We start from the raw sequence: 27012 nt of genomic DNA, 5'->3' as shown, positions 1-27012 counted from the left end.
CAAGTTTGACCACTGTTTTCATGACTATTTTGGGCTATCTTTGACCTCCTTTGAAGGCTGAGTTGGACTATGCATGATCGAGTTGCATTGAGGACAATTTGCTGCTACTTTGACTTGCTGTTGACTTTTTGATGAGGGCAGTTTTTGACTGCTGTTGAGTGCAGATTTGATAGCGCTGTTTTGACTTAGATTTGGCAAGTCAATTTTGAATTTTGTACTCTCTCTCTCTCGCTCTCTAGTAAACATTTTGATATAATAATAAGAGGAATTGATCAAAGGGTTTTCCCCATCTTGGGGTTTTTCCTTGGCATTCGCCAAATCTGGTGTCCTCTTGTCTTGGCTTGTCTTTTGCATGTTGGTTTTTTTAGCTTGGGAGGTACTCCAAACCTTGAGGATCGAGGGTTGCCTTGTGGGCTTGAAACCCAAGCTTGGGGTTTTGCACCCATCAATGTTTGGGCCAAAACCATGGCAAGATTGTGACATGTGATGGATGAGGATGATAGTAGATGCCAAGATGAATCCAATGCATCAAGAATCGTCCAATTTTGAGTTGTCATTGTTCAGATATTAATTTTTGAAGTATGTGTGGGCAAATGTGGCTCAAGAAAGGTCGGCCTAGCTTAAGGAAGGCCCTAAATGGGCTAGACCAATGTTGTAACAATCGTTATTGGGATATTATCGGCGAGGGGAAAAAATCGTAAAAGTTGAGAAAAAATCGGGAAAAATTGTAAAATACAAAAATATTCATTTTTTTTTCAATTTTTTTAATATCTAAAGCATCTACAACATAAAATAAATACGTTGACACATAAATATGATAAAAGAACTAATATATAAGATGTGTAATATCATTTCTAGTGCTACACACATAATAGTGAATCATGTCCTGAATAGTAAGTCCTGACTCCTGAGTCCCAACTTAGCCTTAAAATATCAACAAAAAATATAATAATGTTTCTCATATCATTAGTCATAATGTCATATACAATGAAATGAACCAAATAACTAAAGTCTAATACTACTGATTTCCTCTGCCCCTCTAGATGTAGATGCCGCTGGAGTTGGCAGTGGACTCTGCTGTGCTCTAGAAGCTGAAGAACTAGGAGCTATAGGAGGTAGACCACGTCCTCTACTGGTGACAGGGGTAGCCTGGGTAGGTTGTGTCACCTCCTCCTCTTGTTGCTCCTCCTCCTCAAAAAATTGAAGGAAAAAAGAAAATTTTCCCCAAAAAATTGCGATTTTTTCAACTTATCGCAATTTTTTGTGAAAAAAATTAGTGTAAAAATCGGGCGATAATATCGCCAAACTCAAAAAATTGCGATTTTCCGATATTATCGCAATTTTCGCAACTCTGGGCTAGACGTTTCCCTAAAGGAAAAGTATAAATAAGAGTCAAAGGAAGGTTTATTATTCATCCAATCATAGCTTCCTTTCAACGAAGAGAAGTCTGAAAGAGAGGCCGAAGTTTACCTCAGGCAGTGGCATGCCCTAGGAGACCAATCAAAGGCAAGAAGAGGGAGTTCTTGAGAAGGTTTGGGTCTGATCTTGTGCAGGTAAAGGCAGCGAGGATGGAGAGATAGGGCTTCTATGGGACTGTTCTGGGCATAAAAACATGATATTTCTCCTTTGATTGTAGACCGAGATGCTATGTGGTATTGCAAGAAGGATATACCAGATTTGGGGTGGCTGTGCAGTCCCATGAGGTTGCTAGAACATGTCGCATTCTCCTGTAAGGACAACACAGCAGTTGGAGGCCTAAGGAAGTGAGACAATTATGATTTATGCAAGAATATGTGTGCCCTATTATCTCAAATGTTGCAGACTTTAGAACGCTAGAAGAGGACAACTTCTAGGCAGAGAAGAAGCAAGATTGGGTTCGAGTCTTGTGAAAGAGATCTGGGCAACTTTTATGGTGAGAAGAAGTGCCGTTTACCTCTGTTACAATAAGCCACAGCTTGAGGAAGAGTACAAACTAAAAAAGTTTTGTTCTAGTTGTTGGAAGGGGCTATAAGGCCTAAAATATGGTGCAAACTAGTCTTGGGTACAACAAGTTGAGGAAACATTGAAGGAGAGGTAACCGCAGTTGAGATAGGGTGTTTGAGAAGGAGGTTAGGGCTGGCATAAGCCTTATCCAGAAGCAACAACCTACAACAGTATCACACTAGCTCTAGAGGATGAGTTTGATGCTAGGGATGTAGTGTCTATGTTGGACACTTGTTGGATGACTGTGGCAGTTAGAAGAAACGATTTCTTAGTGGGCAGATGCTACAGTAGGAAACACAAATTCCTAGGCAAGATGACAACAACAAAAGGAGTTGCAGATGGCCTCTTGGATGATGGCTTAATGGGTGTCCTAGGAGAGGACAAATTGTAGGAGTCTATTGGCAGCCAAGAGGTGGGGTTCCTAGAGTATTGGATGCCCTAACTAGGTGCAGATGCTACAACGAGGATTGGTCACTTGTGGTCTGTTGGAGGGCAGCGTGAGAGTGGACCAAGTGTGGACGTGGATTGGGCATTTATGGTCTGTTGGAGGACATTGTGATAGTGCCCAAGTTGGAGCCCGATGTGCACCATCTTCATGGACTTAGATGGTTGCTAGAGTGGCAGTTGTTGAGCTCGAGTGTCTGCTCAGCCAAGATAAGTTTTGAGTAGCCCTAGACTTGTGTGTGGAGAAGGACATCTACAACAGAAGATGGGCAATCCTCCTAGCTCGTGTTCATTATGGGAGATGGATCTCTTGCAGTGATAGGTGGCAACCCTCCGTGCCCTATGTTGGTCTTCATTGGAGTAGCGCAGGAAGACCATAGTGGGCTGAAGTCCCCGAGTTGCTGAGGAGCAGCAGTGGGCAGAAGTCTCTGAGTAGCTGAGGAGCAGCAGTGGGCAGATTGAGAGTTGTTCACAAGTGGAGCTGTGGACAACTCAACAGGAGTCTCGATGTGTTGTGCCCTTGATGGATTAAGGCACAACTAGTGAGCAGATTGGATAACCGAGGTTCAGTGGCCAGATAGACTTGGAGCATTGATAGAGGTAGGAGCTGCAGATCGGGAGCTGAAGGATCGGACAGGTACAAGGTATGACCGAGAGGGGATGAGAGTGCGCTACATCAGCCAGATGGTCAGTGTATCTTGTATGGGAAGATTGGTTGTCAATGGACTGACACCAAGCCCTAGTTTTGTGTCTTGTATCAATGGATGTATGAGGGCCATTATCCCTGGTATGAGAGCCCTAGATTGTTGTATTATATGTTGATAAATATAACAAAGTTGGGTTTAAAATTGTTAATTGTTGTCCATATTTTGTGCACTCGTAGATTTATTGCTGTTTATATTCTGCTGTGCAAAGTAGTATCGTTGTGATTCTTGGTTTGGTAGCGTCAGAGATTTAAGATTCTATCCCAGACACCAAGGTCGTGGAAAAGCAACATTGCATTTATGTTTGATGTTCTTTCATTAGTTACTGTAATATGATAATGGTTAATGTGATTGCTAATGGAATAATGGAATTAATAGTTGGCTAATAGATTAATGAAGTAACTGACCTAAGCGAAGAACATGTTAACTCAGAAATTAACATGGTATCAGCGCTGGGTGTGGTCCATTGAAGCCGACTTGCAAATCAATAAGGAATATATATTCATGTCTTTGAAGCCTTCATAAAAGGTGCCCTGAAGTCAATGAAAATATAGGATGCAATTATGAGAAGGGATGGTCTCTTTAGACATCAATTTGAAAATGATTTTTGAAGACTATGCTGCTCATTATCTAGCAGCTTAGTCATATTGTTGACTAAGCTGCTCATTATCTAGCAGCTGATGTGATTTTGAGAAGGTTTAGTGGCAGCCCTCCATGTGATCCTATTTTTGTCTAGCAACTGAAGCAAAGGAAGTTCATCTAAGAAAAGTATGCAACTCCTTTATGTTGGCACCTTTGGATAAGGATGATAGTACCCTTGAAAGTCTGGTAGATAGAAGAAGTGCAAGGCATTTTGGAGCAGACCCTTGTAGTAGTCTGTATGAACGTAAAATCAGAGATATGGTTTCTCTCAAGGTATGTGTAATTCATTTATTTTTTCTTATTTGTTTCAAGGGTCTTTTGATGGAGGGTTTGATTTGAATAAGAACCCTAGATGGTTCATGGAAACCCTAGCTCACATATGAAACCCTAACCCTATTATGTTCCCTCATAAGAAACCCTTTTTGTTGATTTTTAGGGTTTTTGGACTTCAGGGTATGATTGATGAGGATGATGTTTGAATTCCATCCTCCATTAGTGTATGAAAACCCTAGATTGTATCTCATGCTTTTATGATCACATATTGTGCTTGGTAGTGCTTGTCTATGACTATTGCAGGTGCCTCATGAACAAAGCATTGGAAGAAGGATGTGCATGGTAGATCCTATGTCTTGGCAAGCACGATGAGCAAAGGGAACTATGAGGACCTTGATTTTGGCATCTTAATTGGGTCATTAGGCACTTTGATGCATTGTGCCAAGATCTTATGAAGGATGGTCTTATGAATATGAATGCTTGGATGCGAAGGACCCCTCCTCATCATGGATTGGGTGATTTAATGCGTTGGTTGCAGTCATCTAGCAATGAAGGATAATGTAGCTATTTGGGACAATCTCATGGGAGGATTTCTTCACTCTAGTTGAAGGACCATGATGATTCTTTAGAGTTTACTCTTTGATCTGACGCAAGCTTACTAGAAGTTGGCTGTTGCAGTTGCCTCGTGGAAAGTCTCATCCCTTGCATGAGAAGCTCATGATTGAAAGCTAGATGATCACGTGAAGCAAGGTTTTAGAGGGAGCTATAGAATTTCTGGCAGTATGACCCGATGACTCTTCTTGCACGATGTTTACTGATGAAGGCAAGTCAGGGCAACTGATTATGATTATGATGACTTTGATGATGCCTCAATATATCCTTGTTACTTGAGAGGTTGCATGGAAGCTACATGATTATTGATGACCTAAGGGTCTATAGTAGGAAAAGGGATAGGTTACAGATGGCTCGATGATTATGCTTTGGCAAGGTCAATTTCTCTATATTTAGAGGGTGTTATGGATAAGCCATGTTGATTGGATTGTAAAGATGCAACTATTGATGATGTCTGATTGATGGCCCTCTCGTTTATCAATGTAAGAGGGAGTTGACTTTTAAAGTCAAGATGGAACACCTAGCCTTGATACACTATTCCTTGCACTTATGGAGAAGCTACTGGTCTGCATATGTCTATCTTGTGTGATCCCTGGTGTTCTTGTTAAACACCCTATCATTCATATGCCTCACTATGAAGCTTCTGAGTCGATCTATGGATGAGCATCATATATTGGATAATTGCTTATTGAGATATCTTTGTGATTCTATTATCTATATTCTGAGGTACACTGCTGGAATCTCTGATTACATGAATATTCTGAAGCTGGCTTGGTTGGCAGTGTGATGGATGGAAAGAGCACATCTAGTGCTATATCTCTTGATTCAAATGCTTTGTAAGCACTATTGAAGCTAAATGTACTTAGCAACAAGTATGGCGTATTATGAAGCCAGTTAGTTGAGGAAGCTCTTTAGTGATCCATTTGAGCATGTGTTGGTAACCATCGTTGTATATTGTGATATTCTTGAGTGGGATTCATTTTTTAGAGAATCCATGTTCCACGACAACTCCAAGTATTGGGTATCGCTTTATTTTGATATGGTACATTGGAGAGCTACCAAGCTCCATCATTGTTGGTTGGATGAGCAGATTATTGTCATCCTTACATAGCCTCTTGGTAAGGTCAAGATTATCTTTCTTCAGAGAGAGGTTGGGAGTCATGGATAGACCCTACTAGGAGGGTCCCAATTGAACATTGAGCTCTGGGAGCTCCTGGGGGCCTAGGGTACTTCTTGGAGCTATGTGCGGCCATAGGGTGAGTGGTTCACCTTCCCCTATGATACTCCATGATGATATATTGGAGCATAGGATGAGTGGTTCGCCTACCTCCATAGTTGATGATATATGCATAAGATGAGTGGTTCAATTTCTCCTATGGCATATGAGCAGGATGAGTGGTTTACCTTCTCCTGCGGATGCCCCAGTGAGAGATGCATATAGGCATCTGTTGATTGTCACATGTGGACGTGTAGATGGGACGTGGTTCATCCTTTCCCCACGTGTAGGATGCTCATTCCCTAAGATTGATGGTTGACATGTCGGTGGGACGTGGTTCTTTCTTTTCCCACTGTAGGATCCTTTCTATGATTGTTGGTTAGCATGCATGTAGGACGTGGTTCATCCTTTCCCTACTCTTGGTGGTTTGCATGCACGTAGGATGTGGTTTATCCTTTCCCTATGATGGTTGTGACATGTGACTGTAGGATGTGGTTTATCCTTTCCCTACGTGTAGTTGTGAGTGGGATGTGATTTATTCTTTCCTTGCTGTTGCCCCAACATCATCCTACCCATGTAGTTTGGGACTCATGGGAAGTACTTCCCATCTGGCCAATGAGTTAAGAAAAGTGGATAGGGACCATTGCAGTACAGATGGATGCATTGTGTACTGTCATACTCCCTATGTCTAGGATGCATGGTGTTCAACAACTTGATCTTGGATCAAATTCGATTGGGGTTCTACCCCTGGATTGACTTTTGTCAGTAGAGACTGACAAGGTCTTGTGACTCAATCTCGATCAATTCTTCTTCATTATTACATCATTGTTCAATAGAGTTGCGATGAGATGCAAAGATGGTTCATGATGATAGGATAGCATGATGGATTGGTAGGCGAAATTTTCCCTAGTTGAGAGGGAGTGTTAAAACTGGCAACTAGGGCCAAATTCCACCTTGGACAGCTCATTTGATGGAGATGATTATTGCATTGAATTCCTCTTTTCGAGAGGACCAAAATCAACCTAAAGACCATCAAATTTGGATAAGTAGAAATGTGTTTTTGAATTTATGCCCTCACATGTCCAAATTGTCAAGGTCGGCCACATCATCGTGTAGGCTCATGACGCGCAAGAGACATGTCACTTCACCTTCAACGATTTGTATAAATCAGAGAGATCGCCAACCTCATTTGGCACTTCTCTCACTCACACAATGATCTCATTCCTTCTCTGATTGGTTCATACAACTTATTGGTCTTATCTTTTCCTCACATGTGTGGCAGTAGAAGGAAAAATTGGAGGACAAATTACAAGGACGAAATTTCAGAGATTGTTGCAGGTTTGACCAGCGTTGACCAGGCACTTTGACCATCACTTTGTTTGCGGTTTTTGTGTCAAAATTTCGTTTTTGGCAAGCCACATCTATTGGCACAGGAACCGAGGCATTTTGTTATCTTTGACCATGGATCAATCACAGGGTTGACTGCAGACCTGACTGTAGAGTTGACCACAAAGTTTGACCATTGTTTTCATCACTGTTTTGGGCTATCTTTGACCTCCTTTGAAGGCTGAGTTTGACTAGGTATGACTGAGCTACATTGAGGACAGTTTGCTACTACGTTGACCTGCTATTGACTTTTTGGTTAGGGCAAATTTTGACTGCAGATTTGATAGGGATGTTTTGACTTCGATTTGGCAAGTCAATTTTGAATTTTGTACTCTCTCTCTGTTGAACATTTTGATATAATAATAAGAAGAATTGATCAAAGGGTTTTCCCCATCTTGGGGTTTTTCCCTGGCATTCGCCAAATCTGGTGTCCTCTTGTCTTGGCTTGTATTCTGCATTTATGTTTGATGTTCTTTCATCAGTTAATGTCATATGATAATGGTTAATGTGATTGCTAATAGATTAATGGAATAATGGGCTAATGGATTAATGAAGTAACTAACCTAAGCAAAGAACATGTTAACTCAAAAATTAATAGGCAGAAATTGGCTTAAGAGATGTTTGGTGGAAGGATTGGAAAAGTAGGAAGATTTGATTTGAGATATGTCTCATTGATCGAGTGTTGTAACTTGTGGTTGAGATCTGTGGGAGGTGCCTTGATTGTTGGTGTGGTATGATATGTCATGGGATTTGAGAAGACATGTTTGTAAGGGTGTCTCTAGTTGAGCATGGAAGGCCTATGAGATAAAGCGGTAGATTTGGGAGCTTGACTTGACCTATTGTGGGACATTGACAAGAGTTTGTTCTTTGGTACTCAAGGGACATGTATCTTAATATAAACCATTTTATAAGAACTAGTGGCCACTATGGAAAATAAGCTCTCTACTAAAAAATGAATAAAAAACTCATATTGAAAAATTAATTTAGAATCCATGGGTTAAGGGATTTGTAGTTCGGCCATGCCCCTATGATTTTTTCTACTAAAATCTTCTCAACTTACTAAAGGAATCTTCATTTGAGAATGAGATTTTGAACGTGACATCTTCATTTGAGAAGGGGGTTGTGTGCTCAATTTCATACATGCGGCAACCATGGTTGTGTTATAGGTAAGGGTTTTTTCCATTAAATGCAAGTCAAGATATGCTCTAGGGAATGCATAACCCTGGCTGCAACATGCACTTGTCTTTCCTTTTTCAGTTCTTATAAGTAAGTCTTTAAACCTAAAGGGAGGGCATGTTTTTGGATTATTTTGTTATAGGAAGATTTGAGAAACTGATTTAGGCGAAGTGCAATGTTCATTCAACTCTTATAGAGTTTTACACCCAGGATAGGGACCACTTGTTCTCAGGAAGTCCTCTTTCGCCTTGTACCATTGGAGAGAGTTACGAATATTATTTTCTAGTTTTATTGGTTCACATATTTACCCTTCAAACCAGATTTCAACAGTCTTTATTGTAAATGCAAATAATAGGCAAGATTTTGGCCTACATAGGTAAAACTCATTGGTTATATGTCATTTATTAAAGTGATCATGAAGTTCTAGTATAACACCCAACTTAACATGTTGAAACACACAATTGGAATTCATTTTTTGATACGAATAAGCAGTCTTCCCTTGTTATCACTCGAATTTTCCTTGGAGAATTTCGTCCCAAGCAGTTAATCAACAGTTATGAAGAGTACCATTGACACCTCGCATTGTCACTTTCACTTTGGGCTAGTGCTTGCTAGCCTCCCGAGGCATCCCTAGTGCTCTGAAATTGAGAATAGTCAGTTGTGCTATGCAGAAGACTTAAAATCTGCAAGATATACTCTCTTATGTCTTTTAAATGATGCATATTTCTGCCTATATAGTATAAACACTTGAAAACAGCGAGTAAGGTTTAGATTTACATGCAATAATATTAAATTAGCCTTCACCCCTTGTAAAACTTTAAGAACACACTTAAGATCTTTGACACAGTTGCAGAATTGTGAGTAAGATACCAATAGTTTGTGAAGTAAATTATTATTTTAATTTTTTTTATAGCTCAAGTCCAATGAGCATGGAGTGTGGGAAGAAATGAGAAAATTGATTGGGCAGGTAATATACTTGAGGCCAACTAAATTCATATCGATTTGTGACTTGACTGGTAAAGAGTGGCTCAGCTTTATTTAAGTGTTATAAAAACAAAATTGGAAGACATCAGATTCACGCCATAAGAACTCAAATGGAGGAATTATCACTTAAGCGCTTTACTCTCACATTGTTAGGGGACATTGTGACATGAACATAATGGAAACAATTTCCAACACTTACAAATATTGTCAATATTTTGACATGAAGGAATTCAGAGAGAATTATAGTTTGAAGAGCGACAAATGAATGGACTCGAGGATGACCAATCACTATGAAATTTTCATGTCTTATAAATTGAAAATGGGACACTACAAAGCAGCTAACCAAGATATTTCAAAACCCATTAATGGAAACCCAAGTATGTTAAATTTGTTTGAAACATTTCCTTACAAATCAAATTCATGTAATATCTTGCACTAACATGTCAGAGGTAAATTCTCAAGTATAAGATAAGAGACCTCATCCACATAAATTGCTCAAACTCGAAGAGTCAACTTGTATGCATGTTCACAATTATTTGCTGGCCGAACAATCCCTGACTATGAAAGTAGGTGTGTTTTTTTCGTGAAAATAACATGAAGACAACCTCAAAATAGCTCTAAAGATTGCATGCTCCCACTTAATAAAACCATGCCAAATATATGACCCATAGATAATCCATTTGTGCTACCAGGTCACAGTAACTTGCAGTCGCTGGTAAATATAACCCACTACCCCATGTGTAACTCATTCAATGTTTTGTTGCTATTATTAGACATCAAGTGAAGTGCTCTCCTTGGACAAAATAGACAAGATAGGATCTAAAAAGGCATATTAGTTAAGACTCTAAAAGGCATAATGGTAACTCGGCACATTGGTTGGATCTCAAAGCTTTAGAAGGTACCAGCATATGTAGGGCATCAGCACCTATGACACATTAGATCACAATAGAAGGGCATGACTAGGTTCTGTGACCCGCAGCCTGTATGGCTACTGTGAAAAGGCTAGGGTTTTGTCAGTAAAGAATGTGTTGCAGAAATAGAAATTGTCGTTCTTGGCAGTCATTTTGTTGAAACACAGGCCTATATTTGATGCATGATACCAGGGCTGAACAGTGATAGCCTTGAAATTGTCATGCAGCAATCATGAGACTGCTTATGAACCTAGATGTGACATTTTTAGTTAAGAAGTAATAGGGTTTGATATGATGTTGTTGCAGTGTATTTTTGTAGCTTTGCAAATCTTTCCATTGTGCTTGTATCCGTTTTGCAGCAGTACAGTTGTGATGTACAGCAGTTCTATTGAGTTACAGTGACACAGATTTGAAAAAAAAGTTGTGCCAGTGCCTCTTTGACAGTATGAGAATATTGACACTGATGCAATAGTGACCTGTGAGACATAATAGTAATCTCTGACCTTGGAGACATAACAGTAATTTATTTGATAGTGACAATGTTCTAGTGAACTTGTTGAATGATGGTGACACTCCACAGAATTCTTGATGACAATGAACTTTGCAGTAACCTCATATGGCAATTATCTTTGAGAGTGACTTTGGCATGACAGTGACTTCTATGTTGCAATGACAGTGAGACAGTGATATGATAGTGACCTATATGGCAGTATGACAATAACTTAAGACAGATGAATCTATTTGACTGTCTTGGTATATGGTGTTGACTTTGACATGACAATAAACCTTGGCATAACAGTGATCTAGTATGACAATGACAATTGATCTACATGACAGTGATATGGCCCATGGGTGTATGGCAGTGTTACCTGTGCTTTCCTTGAGCAGAGCATTGTGAGGCTAAGTGACCAAGTTAGTGTGCAGCAGTGAGCAGTAGTGTAGCAGAGGCAACAGTGTAGTGCAAAAATGATAGCAGTGGATAGAGGTGCAGCAGTAGCAAAGGCAGTGGCAGCAATGAATAGTAGTGCAGCAGTGATAGCAGTGGATAGTGGTGCAGCAGTGGCAGCAATGAATAGTAGTGCAGTAGTGGATAGTGGTGTAGCAGTGGCAGCAACAGCAAAGGCAACGACTTGTGGCAAGTTGATTCTAGTTGGGTCACTGTCCTTGGTATGAGGGCCCAAACCCATTCAGGGAGCATTTGCTGGTAAAACCCTTGGGGAGTCTTGTACTTCCTTCCAGTTCAACTGGTAAATTTGTATGTAAACCATACATAACCAAAGCTTGTTGAGAAAAATCTCATGTACTGATATGGTGATGTTTCATGTTTGTGTAATACTTTGAATGTTTAAAAGATAAGCTAACCAATTGTGAAAATTATGTGAAATATTGATTCACCCCCTCTCAGTGTTTCCAACACCGGGATGAATCCATCCCCAATGTCATTATAGCGATCTTTCACATTTGAAATTTGAGTCCCTCTTCTGAGACCTTGTTCTGATAATAGTAGTGTTCCACTGGGACGCGTCCCCTAGGGTCTAGTGCACGCACCCCTTGCACTCCACACACCCGGCCGGGGGATTTCTGGGGGTGCATTTCCCCATGCACCCCTTTTAGGGAGTCATGGGGAGATGCAAGGGGGTGTGTTTCCCAGTGTCGAGGATGTGACTCCCCAAAAGGGGTGCTTCTGGGTGTCCCCTTTTGAGGGGATACGTGCCCCCCCTCGAATTTGTCTAATAACATTTAATATAAAAAAAATTGAAAATTCACATATTAATTTGAAAATTTTCTTAATGTCCATTTTTACTTTTCAGTTTTAACTTTTGAGTCGTGACACTAGATATTGATGACCTCAGACTGATTATTGACTCCTCACTCTTAACTATTTTTGAGTTTGATACTTTGAGTTATATGAATTTTGAATTTAGTAATTTACTATTTTAGTGTTCAAATTTCAGTATTTAGTATATGGTATATACTAGTCTGTTTTGCTTTTAATTTAGATTTTAGAATGATGAACAATGAATTTAATTTTTAAATCAATGTAGATTATAGAATGATGAATGATGAATAATATGGATCAATGTATTTGAATATTTCATTATTGAATCTCATGGTATGATGAATGATGAGTATGTCATATGAATGATGTATATATCAAAATGAACGATGAGGATAGATCAATGTATATCATTATTTAATTCAACTATGAATTTAAATTTTATGTGTGGATCAATGGATTTACTATTACTATTAGTCTATTTATGTTTTCATTATTGAATATGAACTTGAAAATATATATATAAAATTAAAAATTATATACCCCGATGTCCCCCTGCACCCCCAAAATTTCCCTAAAATTTGAGGGTACTCCCAAACGCCACTCCCTGCCCATCTCCTCGCACCCGCATCTCCCCACACCGGAGTCTTGGTGGGACATTAGATAATAGCCCTTACATCAATAAAGCCTCTTTTGGTAGTTGATTTGCTTTTGTATTGACTCTCTATAAATTTGATTGAAAGAGAGCTCCTCAAACCTACTTTTCACCTCCAAAACACGATTCATGATTGGACCTAGCATCAATTTTTCAATTCTGCATTTGTTGTGTTCCCAATCTATCAACAACTTGGAGTCTACAATGGTTTTAGAAGGAGCTATAATGCATAGAACTCGGTTCTATTACTATAACTTTACCGAACAACATATTTCAAATAAATAGGGAGAGTGGATTCAAAGAAAATAATTTCCTTTGTTGCACACATACTTGGAGTTCCTTGATAGATCTCATCAAATAAATGTCAATCATCTCCTTTATGAATCTCATTTTTTTGATAGGATTCTTGACCAAGGATCATAATGTCATGAAAAATAAAATGTGCGATAACCACTGTGTTAGAAATTTTTATCCCTTTCAGAACACCTTTCCTCATTGGATCCTTTATTTAATAGTATCATACTTACCCCTTTAGTAACTAAAAGAAAAAGGAAGTGTGATAAGGGACAACATTGATGAAGCCCTCTAGTGGCATTAAAAAATATCGAAGGAGATCCATTATCAAAACAACAAAGCATGCTAATGATAAACATCCCATTATTGAATTAATAGTCTGCAAATTCATACCCATTTGTAGTAGCGATAACTTGGTATATAACTTCATCTCATCAGGCTGATTTTCATCACCACTATTGGCATTAGATGACACCTAACAAGATACCCTTTTAGCAATAATCTTTGAAATAAGTTGATGCACAATATTACATAATGCTATAGGTTGTGGTGGTAAGCGTAGGGTGATCACAGGGATAATATTTTAGGTACTTAGCTCCTAGATTCACAAGGGAAGTCCATGGTATGCCCATGGAGGAGGGGATAGATAAAATAAGGGGGATGATTTCCCTAACTCCTCTTTCATTTTCAATTTCCATCATGGATTGATCAAGATTTAGTGGAATAAATGGGTCATAATGATATGGTGGGAGTAGGTGATGTCTTGGATCTAGGCATAATTCAGCCAGGTGGAAGCTATGCAATGAGTTAGTCAAAGTTGGAAAGGAGACATCCTTTATTGTCCTTGGGGGATCAAGGGAGGGAAGGGAGAATAATTCTTTGTCTTCGTTGGAGGAAAACTTGGGCTATCTCTCAACCATTCTCCTTGTGTAGTATCAAGCAGGCCAAGCTTTGGTTCTATGAATTCATCTATCGCTCATTCCTAATATACTTTAGTAAAATTGAGCCCTGTTTTGGGTAAAGGAGAATCACATTTGAATGCTAGGAAAGTAGGAGTTTTAGGGATGAACATTTTTTAGGACCAAAGGGTAACCGTAGAGTGAAAAGAAGGAAGAAGGTTGGATGTAGGCATGAATGAAGTGGAAGGTTTCATGGAAAAGTTTCTTGTTGGGAAATTTATGGGGAAAAATAATAAAAAGGAAACCTTAAATCTTTGGATGAATGAACACTAGAAGTCAATTTTAGGCTACTCTTTGGATTTCCATCTTTGATTGCATGGTTGGATTTGTTTCCTAATGAACCAATGATGTGATGTTGAAAAACTTCCCAATCAAGATTAACAATGGGGGTCTTTCAATTTGAGCCTTGAAAGGTGGAAATTAGGTTTTGACTCTAGGATAAAACTCTCACATGTTCAACAAGTTTGGGTTTTTCTTCTAGGACTCCCAATGTAACTTTGGACTATAAATATTTTAGAAGGAATAGGGGGATCAATTGGTTGTTTTGTCGTGTTGGAAGATAATTTATGGGAGAAGGAAGATATGAGAGTGGTTAGAATGCTAGTGCAGGTTGATCTAGAAAAAGGTTTGTTTGCAGGAAATAGAAATCAAAATTGATTGAGGATCTTGGTCATTTGTTTAGAAGTTAGATTTTTAGAAGATTGCATTTAGGTGTGGAGCCTGTCATGATTTAGTCCATCTTTGGGAAGAGTGCAAAACCCCACAGGATCCTTCTTCTAGAAGAAGAAAGTTTGGGTAAAAAATGAGCACTCAAGGAGTTTCCATGGTGGGTGAGGAGACTTTATGGTACAAGAAGAAACATGATTATGAGACTCTGTAGCTTACAACATCTCCAACTAATGAACAAGATCAAACTTCTTTAACGCAATTTTTTAGAGTAGTCAATAGGAGCTTTTAGTATAAGGTCAACCAATGATTGACAATATGAAAGTTTTAGAATCCCCCCTTTGCTTTCAAGCAACACATTAAGAGTCTCCTACATTTTTTGAGTATTTGGGTTTTAAAATTGTGCTTCATGATGTGATCCAGATTGGATCATTATTTTGTTTGGCATTCATCTCGATGCTTTCAGAATGGAAAAAGTGGAGGAATCAGCTCACAGGGCCCTTTTTACCAGTGGGACCCAGTTTGGCAAATTGGGGTTTGAAATCTTTTGGGATCATTTTGAGGCATCAAAAAACAATTTTTTTTTTAATTTTTTTGGGGGGGGGAGGGGCAAGAGTAAAACTTTCCTATTTTACACACGAAGATCTTTACAATGACTCAAGAATCACGTCAATCAAAGTCAGTATGCGAAATTTATGCCACTCAAAAGTTGACCTTTCTGTTTTCACCACCATAATTTGAGAGGATACGACGTCAGCCCCATAATTCATGGAAAATGGGCTAACCATGTCATTATGATGATGAAGACTCTCAAAGAGTTTATATTGTAACTGTGGCTAAGAGTTGAGATAGTCAAACCTAACCACCATTAGGTTATCAGATTGTGTTATCATTGGGCCACTAGGAGAAAAAGGGGTTCCATTCTTTCGAGTGCATTTGTTCCATAGCTGTAAAAAATCGCTGAGAGGGATAAGAGATAAAGCACATAGAGAGGATTTGTGTGTTGTAATAGCCCACAGGCCACATGCCATACTTCTTTGTACTCGCAACCACTTTCTATTTAGAGAAAGAGCGCAGAGTAGCCTCACCTTCTAGCTGGGTTTTTCTCTCGAAAGGGTTTCCTAGGTCATATCTTGTGTCAAATGTGAGTTTTCATTTCATTGTTTTTTATTTTTTGCATAATTTTATTTCGCATGCATATGTTATTAACTATAATCTACATATCTATAATTTAATGTCCCCATCCGCCTAGGAGACATATGGAAGGGGATTCGCTAGCCTAATAAGGTTCTTGTAGGGTAGGATAAGAAAAATTAATCAAGGGAACACAATTTTCCTTGGAGAAAACATTACAAAAGCTAAAGTGGTGAAAAGGGGGAACATTGGTACCAGGCTAATAAAAAGTCATTTTAAATTATAAAGTGAGAAAACCAACTAAAGTGACTTTATTTAAATAAAAGTGTAAAAATGTGGCAAAAGTGGCGAATGAGGTTATAAAAAGAGAAAATGAGGAGTCTCCCCTCATTCTTGTATTCACTCACTTGGAAAATAGAATTCTGGAGAATTTTTGAGAAAAAGACTAGGGTTTTTGGAAACCATCATTTTGGTTGCTGGTTTCGGTGTTGAAACTATACACCCTAGCTAGTGTTGGAGTGGAATCACTCAAATTTCGTCATTGGGATTCATTGTTCTAGAAGATAAAGGTATTAGCAAAAAGGAGTAAGTTTTTAATGGTGTTATCAGTTGATTTTATATTTTGCTATTGTGTATTCTATATTCTCTTTGTAGGCTTGCACCTGTGGGAGAGGGCCGAATTTGAGCTACTGTTGGGAACCCAAAAGTTAAAACCGCTTTTTTCTCTAGTCGAGTATCTCCCTTGAGTATCTCCCTTAGTGGTCTAGTGGGACTGTTCGAGAGGGCTGAGTTTGATAAGAGGGGTTGAGACTGAAAGAAAAAGGCCACGAGATCAGTCCTCTCTTGTGGGTGGAATCACCTTCTACTGTGGGCCGAGTCTGCCATACCTTGTGGGTTGAGTTCAACTATATTTCTGTGGGCTGAGGACCTTTCCAGAAAGAGACTAAGACCATCACTTGCAGACTGTTGACACTGGTTGGTTATTGTCATCTCAAAGGACGCTGAGATAGAGTTGTTGATTGCTGAAAAAGAAATCAGGCTTGTGCATAGAATCTATAAGGCCGATTTTCCAGTCTTAAGGGGTCGAGTTAATCAGCTAGTTGGCCGCATGAGTTCCTCAGTGAAGCTTGCCTGCAGCTGAGATATATTAAGTGACAAACACACCAGTCATCTACAGCCAAATGTTTAATGAAGTATGCTGAGAATCACTCATATATGTCTCTTATTATTGCTGTTGCAAGTGTCCATTAATGGGTATGCACATTTCTGAGTTTAATATGGATTATATGTTGCTGTTCTGAAGCATTTTCATGGTGTCTATCTAGTACTCTGTGCAAATTGTTAAATAAAATATAAGAAAACACACCTACATCCATGTATCTCCAAATTGTTTGACGAAATACCACAAAGACAAATGCAAACCAGACTCCTAAATTCAGTGGGGATTTTGAGGTATGCTTGAGGGGGTAATTTACATATAAATTTTAAAGAGAAACAAACTATAATAGTGTGGATTTTGGATTTTTAAGTATAATTTTTATCGGATATGTTGTGATGAATTGTCTAGTGGAATATCTCCCTTGAGGGGCCAAGTTATCTCTGCTGTTAGTGATCTAGTGGGACTGTTCAAGAGGGCTGAATTTGATAAGAGGGGCTGAGACTGAAAGAAAAAGGCCATGAGATCAGTCCTCTTTTGTGGGTGGAATCGCCTTCTACTGTGGGCCGAGTCTGCCATACCTTTGTGGGTTGAGTTCAACTATATTTCTGTGGGCTGAGGACCTTTCCAGAAAGAGACTAAGACCATCACTTTCAGACTGTTGACACTGGTTGATTACTGTCATCTCAAAGGACGCTGAGATAGAGTTGTTGATTGGTGACAAAGAAATCAGGCTTGTGCATAGAATCTATAAGGCTGAGTTTCCAGTCTTAAGGGGTCGAGTTAATCAGCTAGTTGGCCACACGAGTTCCTCAGTGAATCTTGCCTGCAACCAAATGTTTAATGAAGTATGCTGAGAATCACTCATATATGTCTCTTATTATTGCTGTTGCAAGTGTCCATTAATGGGTATGTACATTTCTGAGTTTAATATGGATTATATGTTGCTGTTGTGAAGCATTTTCATGGTGTCTATCTAGTACTCTGTGCAAATTGTTTAAATAAAATATAAGAAAACACACCTACAGCCATGTATCTCCAAATTGTTTGACGAAATACCACAAAGACAAACTCAAACCAAACTCCGAAATTCAGTGGGGATTTCGAGGTATGCTTAAGAGGGTAATTCACATATAAATCTTAAAGAGAAAAAAACTATAATAGTGTGGATTTTGGATTTTCAAGTATAATTTTTATCAGATATGTTGTGATGAATTGTCTAGTCGAGTATCCACGACAGTTTGCAGATCATGAGGGCTTATGAGATAATGATTCTAAGGGTCAAGGCTCCTCTGTTTGTATAGATAACCATAAATTTGATGGTATTCCTCTAAATATGGATGAGTCTCAAAATATTTGGAAATGGGAAATGAGGTTCCCGATGAAAGAGAGAGAGGTAACAAGCCCCTACTCCTGAGGTTAGGTTAGAAGAATTAGTTCTAATATCAAACTCCCCTACAAATTAAGTCCTATAAAAAGTCCAAAACCCTCTCAAATTCCATTAACAATTGATGTCAGAAAAGGAATGTGTTGAAGTGACTGTTGAAGTAAGAGAGGAAGATAGTTTACAATTGGTGGGTTCCTTAGTTGCAAAGGCCCAAAAAGTAGGGATCAAATTATTATTCTTTTCTTAAACTCGAGGGGTTGGGGTTCCCCTAGAGTAGCAAAGCCCTAAAAGGCTATATCTAGTTTATAAACTTGATGTGATTCTTATCGAAGAAACAATGTATGATTGCCATAAGTAGTGGAATTCACCTTTTTTTTTGAAAAAAAAATGGAATTTTCTCTCAATAGACATTGCTAGCATGTGGGGAGTGTGTTGGGGCATGCAGGAATTGAGATTGAAGTTACTTCAGAGGAGCTAGGGAGATTTTTTAGAATCATAAACCTACTCTGGCCCTAAGGAGATACAAAACCTTTTTGGGATGGGATTAGAATCACTGGTCTTTTGAAGGGTGATAATCTAATTTTAGATGGCGACCTCAATTTGACTCTCAATCAAATGGAGGTTTGGGAAGAAGTTGCAAGAAGGGATCCCCTAGAACATATTTTCACTCACTTCTTTGAAGAAGAATATCTTATTGATATAGAACCTACCATATTAGTTCCTACTTGGAGGAATGTAAGAAGAGGAATATAAGGAATATTGAAGACGCTGGATGGGCTCCTTCTCTTTGACTAACTGATGGAAGATAGAGCCAGGATTAAATCTTAGGTGGGTTATGAGGGCTGATTAGAACATTTTCCTATTCTTTGTCAATTTGAAATTGAAGGATGTAAACCATCAGCCCCTTTTCAACCATTTATGGCTAAACGAGGAGGAGTTGAAAGCCCTATTTATAAGGACAAAGAAACCCTTTGATTGCTCTTCTGATGGCTCAACCATGAAGCAACTTGTTAATAATCGAAAGAAAGTGAATGGTCTAGTAGGAGAGTGTTGAATGACCCAAAGTTTCAAAAACTAAAAGAAGTGGGAGAAGGTGTAAAGATCAAATATCAAACTCTTTGAGAATCCAATGTTTCACAACAGGTCCAAGCACATAGAGATCAAATACCGCTTTATTTGATATAGGTTTGATAAGGGAGAAGTAAAGCTCTAGCATATTCCCATGGATCAATGGGTAGTTGAGATTCTAACTAAGCCCTTAGCAAAAGAAGTTTGAAGCATATAGAGACAAATTTGGATTGGTGTAGAATGGCTTTCTTGCTAAGAGGGAGTCTTGAGAAAAATTTCTCGGATGGGAACTTTGGCATAGGTTTGGTGTGAACATATTTGAAATGTTTCGGGATATTTCATAAAGTAATTCTATTTTGTAATTCACTTAAGGGAAAAGTGAAAAGTTTTATAATTAACTGTTTGAGTCTATTAAAGTGTATTTATGCATTAATGACTTAGTCTAGGATTAATCTTAACCGTACATCTTACTGAAGGATTAGGGTTTCAGCAAAAAGTATGAAGATAAGTGAAGATAAAGAGTTCAGACAAAGGTTTGGTTCAATAGGGACAATGGCCGGAACAGAGAGAGATCAGTGTGCATCAGCTGAGAGGAAGAGCACCATACAATAGGTTTGTACAGTACAGTCATATGGATCTGTACAACATCGCACAACCAGCAGATCCGTACAACCATACAACAGCTGCTTTTGTTTTCTCAGATTCTGTGTAGGCTGTACCTCCCATCAGAAGGCCGTACACAGTTTCTGATGAATTTATCAACTGTACAGCTGCTAGGTTTCAGAAGCTGTGGAGGTTGCCTTGTAAACTTTGATTATTTGAATGATGAAATGAGTTGAAGGAAAAATTGTGTGTGTATGTGTGTAATTGATTTATGCTCTGCTATTTACTGTTTTCAGCTAGTGTGTGGTTATTGCAATATTCAGACATTAATTTCTGAGTAATTCAATTAACAGAATATCAGGTCAGCAGTCACCTAGGGTTGGGAAAATTTCACATACCAACATTCAGCTGCCTTTATGTCTATACTTTCTCACAAATTCTACACTGACCATCATCTTTAAAACCCTTTCTTTTTCCATGATTCTGCTCTTCATTCCTTCATACATCTTGCCTCCGATTTCTCAGGGCTTTTTTTCCCTCTATTATGCTTTTCTGCATTCAAACTATCTCCTTTTTGGATTCTTTCATTTGAAAATTACATCAGCATTAATGGTTTCCATTTTATCAGCAACAACAATACTTCTAATAAATGAATATATAGGATTCTAGAGTTTTTCCATGGCCCTTGAAAACTTATCAAAAAACATTGCACAAATATCTAATCATCAATTGTCATTATACCTTGAAAGATCTCTAGGAATCTCTTTGACTTTCGAAAATGAGGGCAAATTTCTTCTCCATCTTTCATTTTCACCTTTCTAAATTGGTCTAGGAGTTTCATTATAGCGACATCAGGCTTCACACTGTAGGCATCCTTAATGGGATTCGACATCTTGTGTCCAATGTCCATCATCCTCATCAAAATAAATCTCGTCTACCAAATGCTGTGTCATGATGGATGCTGCCTTCATATTCCTTCGAACAAACATTTCATTCTCATTGGTATTATTGGAATGTTCTCATTTTCAATAAACAAATAAAATAAGTTTCTGTGTATCAATTTTCAAGGGATTGAACCTATTAGACCAATCCCCCATAATCCAGGGACTTTACAATAGGACAAGTTGTAGAGATTTAAAAATTTATTTAAATCGAGGGTTTAAAAAAGGGATTTTTAAAAATAGTTAAAAAGTATTTAGGGAGAGAAAGAAACACACTACTGATTACTTTCAGAACCACTATAGAGTGGCCAGCTGCCCTCCATCCCAGAGGTCTCCCACAACATGGCAGGTCACACTAGGTCATGCTTCACTGTTGAAGGTGGTTATTTTAGGAGACCCCCTCAGGAGATCCTCAGCTACCTCAATTGGAGGAGCATGCGGTTTGGGAGGAGACCAGCACTACATGTAGCAATGTTTTAAGGGCCATTCTTAACCTATATTAACTCTGCAGTGGGGAGAGCCCCCTGTCGCAGGCTGCAACATCCCTTTTCTGCGAGGTTGCAGCATGTGCATAATGCAGCCTGTGCATCAGCTCATGGCCGTGCCCAGTGGGAGCCTCGATGGGCTGCATGGGCCATGATATGCAGACTGCTGCAACTTGTGGGCTGCAGGCTGCAGTAGAGAAGGCCACTTTTGGAAGGTTGCAAGGGGCAGATTGGCCTTTGAAATATGCATATAGATGCATATATTGATAGACAAAATGCTCAAAAAGAGCCCCAAGGGTTCCCTCGATTTCTTCATGTTTTTGTGTGATGTTCTTGGAGGTGTTGCAACTGAATTCATTTAGTCCCTTGAGAAGGTATTTCGGCTGGTGGTTATTATGGTCCTATATCCAGAAAACTTGGGAAGGGGGGAGAAATCTACAGGGATCTGGCATGGAGCCTAAGTCATCACTTGGAATGCTTAAAATGTATGAGGGACTATATTTCTCCAGAAAACAAGTTGTAAGAAAGTTTTTAAGAGCCGGGCTGTCTCATAATTTTGTTCCAGGGAAATACAAACACAATTGAAATGTTAATTTCCACTGTTCTATGCTTAGTACAATTACTTAGTCCAATTTTTTCTTCAACCAGCAATCACTTCGAAACAATTTTAATCTTCCAATAACGATGAGAAATTGTAGATAGAACAGTAAATCCAAGATGCGATAGAAGACAGTCAAGATCAATGACAAGAGACACAAGATTTGGTCTAAGACCAAGGAAAAATCCCACAAGGGGGAAAACCCTTTCAAATTCTTCTTCTACTAGATTGTTATCAAATGTTCAGCAGAGAGATACAATATTCCAATCAATCAATGAGTCAAAGGACAACAGCTTTGACCAACCAATTCAATTAACTAATATCCAACAAGAGATGAGCCCTAACCAGTGAAAGTTAAAGTGAAAGTGAAAGTCAAAGATGTCCTAATCAGTCAACATTCAGCAGTCAAAGTGTCTCCAAAGCAGTTCAGTCAACAGTCAAGCAACTCTGCCTTTTTTGCTGGTCAAAGTCAAGTTAAAACAGCCCCAAAACAGCATGGTCAAAGGAGAGAGAATCTGTGGTCAAACTCAGAATTTCCTGCGGTCAAACTGCAGTCAAAGGTCTCAGTCAACCCCAGTAAAAAAGCCCAGAAAAAATCATTTTCTTCACCAAAGAAATTGGCCTCCCAAGATTGAAAGTTTCCAAGTCAAAGTGAATCAAAATGCCAAGTCAAACTTGGTCAATGGCTGCGCAAACAAAAGTCAACGCAGAAATTTCAGAATGCCCTTCTTCCCTTAGCACGTGTGAGCTCAGACTCCTTGATTGCAGACCTGTATGAACCAATCACAAGAGGAGAGAGAAGAGAATATGTGTTGATGTGATGTCGAAATGAGGTTGCCTTGATGTGTATTGATATGCTTCTCTGGAGACCCAATTATGACTTTTGTGCACATGTGGTTCCATCATTAAAAATAATATTTTTTTTTGACCAAATTAAATTCTTCCCAGGGCTAATAATAGGGGTCCTTCTTGATGAGGAAGGTTGTCCAAAAGAGGGAATTCATCACTGAGCTGCCAAATGAACATGAAATTCATGCCTGTGACACGTGCACAGGTTGCCATATGCATTGACTTCAGTATGGAGATATCTTCTCCCTTTTGAGGTGAGATGACCTTGGCTACTGCTTGAATGTAAACCCAAACACTTACCTCTCTTTCACACTCACAGCTGCTCCTGCAACTGTAGATTTGATAGAATGATAAGATTTATGACACGAACCCGACATCTAGCAAAGATAATATAAATGTATTAATGCCCAACATGTTGAAGAAATTATAACTAGGTTCGGTCTTCATAATGACATGATCTTTGTAAATGATGTAATAAAAGAGAATAAATTATTTTTGTATGCCTTGCTACATGGGTTTCATGAGCAAGAAGTGCCATTAGCTCAATGACTTCTTCTTGATGTCTTTAGGATTTATTAATAAAGTCAAAGAGTCAAGTCATGTATGAAGGATCTCTTTATGAGCCTATGTAAAATGTATTCTAGCCTAGAGCAGCCCTCCAAGACCAAGATCAATCCTCCAAAAGCAAGCACAAGAAGTCTGCAAGCAAAACGACAAGGAGATCATCATGTCGGCCTCAAAATTGAATTAAATAGCTAAATGGCAGTCACGTCGGCTCAATAAATAGACATGCCGGTTCACTTGTTGAAGTCGGCTCAAATATGGAGACAGACCACTATAAATACCCCGTCAAGGTATCCGCAAAAGGTAAGCACAGAACTCTTTTGTCTGTGAGATTTCAGATGGGTATGAGGTGCTGGCAGAGGGATTTTGGATATACCTCTGCACTTCGGATGGCACTGTCTCGGACAAGATATAATCTCAGGCAAGCGAAGGAGCACAGCCACTTCGGATTCTCTCGGATGGATATGGGTCTAAGATCTGCATTACAGGAAGACAAGTATGGGATCTCGGATACCTTTGTAACCTCAGTGGTAGCTTGATGATGCTGATCTTGGTGGAAGAATAACATCACAGTCACTGTTTCGTTGGAGATTAGAGTGAAAGGTCTCGGTGCATGGAGAACACAATCACTGTCTTGGTATAGATCATAGTGCAGAAGAAAACCAGTTTCGGTTGATCTCTGAAGCAACTTTGTAAGGAGAAGGGTCTTGAAGTAACACTCCTTATCTTGGCCTACTCTCTAGATACATTCACAATCTCGGTACAATTATGAGAAGGATTCCAGTATACACTTTGTTCCATGAACACAGTTATGACCTCGGCATAATGACTATGTAAGGTCATGATCCTAATCAATATCTCAGTGATGATGCAGCTATGATCTCAGTGCAGCGAAGTGCATCTATAGAGAAACAGTCATGTTTTCAGTGGATCTAAGTATAGCTCTCAATCATGCATATGAAGATCTCATTGTCATGATGAAGACCTCGGTGAAGGTACAACAGTGGTGTTGCAGCAGTGATAAAGATCAGGATGGTGCAGCAGTGATGATCTCAGTGGTGCAGCGAAGATAATGATCTCAAGCAGTGACAAGGAAGAGGATTGATGGCTTGGTCTTGGAGTGGCAGAATAGGTCAAGGGTCATGGTCTTGGTCTTCGTCAATTGGAATCTCTATAAGAAGAATTTTGGGTGGGTTTTCCTCTCCAAGAGGGAGAGGTTTTGGCCCTGGCAGAAAGCCAAATACTTTGTGTTCTCGTCTCTTTTGTTTTGATAGCAGTTTGATGAAGCAAACACACATACCAATAATAATAAGAAGATCAAGCTAAGATAAAATTGCAAAATAACTTCACAAATTGTTATGAAGTCAAGAAAAATCTCAGTAATTTTTAACTGCCCTAGATTCTTCAACACAACAAACGATGAGATGTAAACAAGAAATTGTAAAAATGAGAGGTGAAACCCACCCTTAATTATAAAAAGGAATTTGTGACTTGAATGTGGAAAAATGAAAATGAGATTATATGTTTATGTCTATCCCATGATATAAGCAGTGGAACCACAAGCATATGAACCGCTTATATGAAAGAACAATATCTTGAATAGGGGCTAGAGGTCTCAAGTTAGAACTATATGTTACAGATGATTTCCATCAGACGCTACTTGCAAGTGGGATATTTATAGAAAATATTTCTTTTCAGGGCAGGTATGAGCATGAATAAGAAATAGATTATAAATGGAAATTCTGTTCATTTTATTAGGAGAGATTTTCTCTTTTCGATTATTGAATTGCTGTGGTTTGGCAGATGGGCCATGGCATTCCGTATTATATGGACTTGATTTACTAAATTTTCTGTAATTTTGAATGTTTGGGAGAATGAAGGTTTGTCTTTGTCTGACTTCTCAGGATGCATATTTGCCATATCAAGGGACTTGTCTCATATGTAATTGTGTCTAGTAGTATGTGGAACAATCAGACGAGTGCTTTTTCTACGTTTGTACTCATGTTATTTCATGTGGGAAACTCTTGTAGGCAATGGGAAAGTATATTTTCAAATTGTAGATAAACAAAAATGCCAGCTTTATGTTCTCCACACAATTTTCTAGCGGGCATTCCCTATCTGCTCGAGTGCATTCCAGTATCATCTGAGAAGATTGTCAGACTTTGGATGTAGTGGCATGCATAACTGAACTCATAAATGATAACATAATCCAATGTATTCCATCCAACCTGAATGACGCTCTACATTTCACTTTTTGCATCATCATTATACATTTTCTATCTTTTGATTATGTTCCATCATTCTCATCTTTCTGTCGTGCCATCAACATGCAATAACTGGTTAAGTATTTCATACAAGTTATCTATGATGTATATAATGAAATTAATGATATTTGGAATTGATTGTACTTGGTTCTTACAGGTTATGTTACCTGAAGCTATTGCTATTGTCATGGCTCCCACAGATACAACAAAGTATGTATTCATTTCTGATGGAGGGCATGATCATTGGATTCTTTTTGTGTATGGTTTCAAGTTTGATTTTGTCTTTTTTAATGGTCGGCAAATATTGCTTTGGTATTGCAGAACCTATGGTATTTTCCATTTATCAGATCCTGCAGGTGTGAATGTCATAAAACAATGCCAGCAGCGTGGCTTTCATCCTCACGAAGAACCTCCGGATGGTAGCCCAATATATGAACATTGTTCTCATGTCTATCTAAATTCAAATTTAAGATATGATGTGATAGATCTTCGGTGATATTATAAGGTATTGTAACAGACTAATTTTGTCATTTTATTTTCTATCGCGAAGCTAGAGTGTACTATGTTTACAACATTTCATATTCATACAAATTTTCAAGCTGTTATTATTACATCAGTACCAAGCAGTCATATTGTTGCCTTGATATTTGTTAGGAAATTAATTGGAAGTTACATATTTTATTATTTGCAATTTTTTCAAGGGACTTTAATATCTTTTATATGCTGCATTCTATGGCACTAATTTTTTTTGTGCTCTGCAGGAGTTGTATGATTGAGGTATTTAGCCTCAATCCCTGAAAGCTACCAGTGATTACTTCACTAGTGGTGATCACTGTTTGATTTCATCCCTATATATTTGTATGTGATATGAATTTTATTTCTTCATTTGTTCATTCCAAATGAGCACATACTTTGTGTAAACATTTACTGGTGATTATTTTGTTGAAAAAAAATAGATTGTATTTACAAGATCTCTTATTGCAGAGTTAAAAATAACTGCACCTGTTTCATCTACACTAATATAAATTCATGGGATTATTTTCAATGCAAAAATGGTGATGTCTATGGTCCAACTGTTTGAAATTTTGCATTGTCCAATTCCACTAGATGTCTTGGATGGTAAATATTCCAAACCGTGTTTGATCCAAGAAGCAATCTGTAGGTGGTAGAATGCTGGAGCACCATTCTTATAAATAATTTTTTGTTAGACCTGCAGCTTTGGATACCAAGTAGATCCTTATTTCATTAGGGTATTTAAATTTCTAACCTAGTGTAATGTAT

The 27012-nt window shown here is 38.5% G+C and overlaps 1 protein-coding gene across 1 annotated transcript in view; it reads left to right on the top strand.

The window, feature by feature from the left end:
* LOC149174017 (AMSH-like ubiquitin thioesterase 3) overlaps nucleotides 1-26784 on the top strand; it is a 72487-nt gene extending 45703 nt beyond the window's left edge. Inside the window, exons 13-15 of the mRNA XM_089419137.1 lie at nucleotides 25889-25941; nucleotides 26053-26236; nucleotides 26493-26784. Coding sequence (XP_089275263.1) covers nucleotides 25889-25941; nucleotides 26053-26227 — 228 coding nt within the window. The 3' untranslated portion in view covers nucleotides 26228-26236; nucleotides 26493-26784. The remainder of the gene's footprint in view (nucleotides 1-25888; nucleotides 25942-26052; nucleotides 26237-26492) is intronic.
* The last annotated feature ends 228 nt before the right edge of the window (nucleotides 26785-27012 follow it).

This window comes from Pinus tabuliformis, chromosome 4_1 (assembly GCF_031772625.1).
Source record: "Pinus tabuliformis cultivar Carrire ecotype Pingquan chromosome 4_1, CPIR1, whole genome shotgun sequence".
Classification (NCBI taxonomy): domain Eukaryota; kingdom Viridiplantae; phylum Streptophyta; class Pinopsida; order Pinales; family Pinaceae; genus Pinus; species Pinus tabuliformis.
Note: the sequence above shows the minus strand (reverse complement) of the source record. Positions and strands in the feature narration are given on the sequence as shown.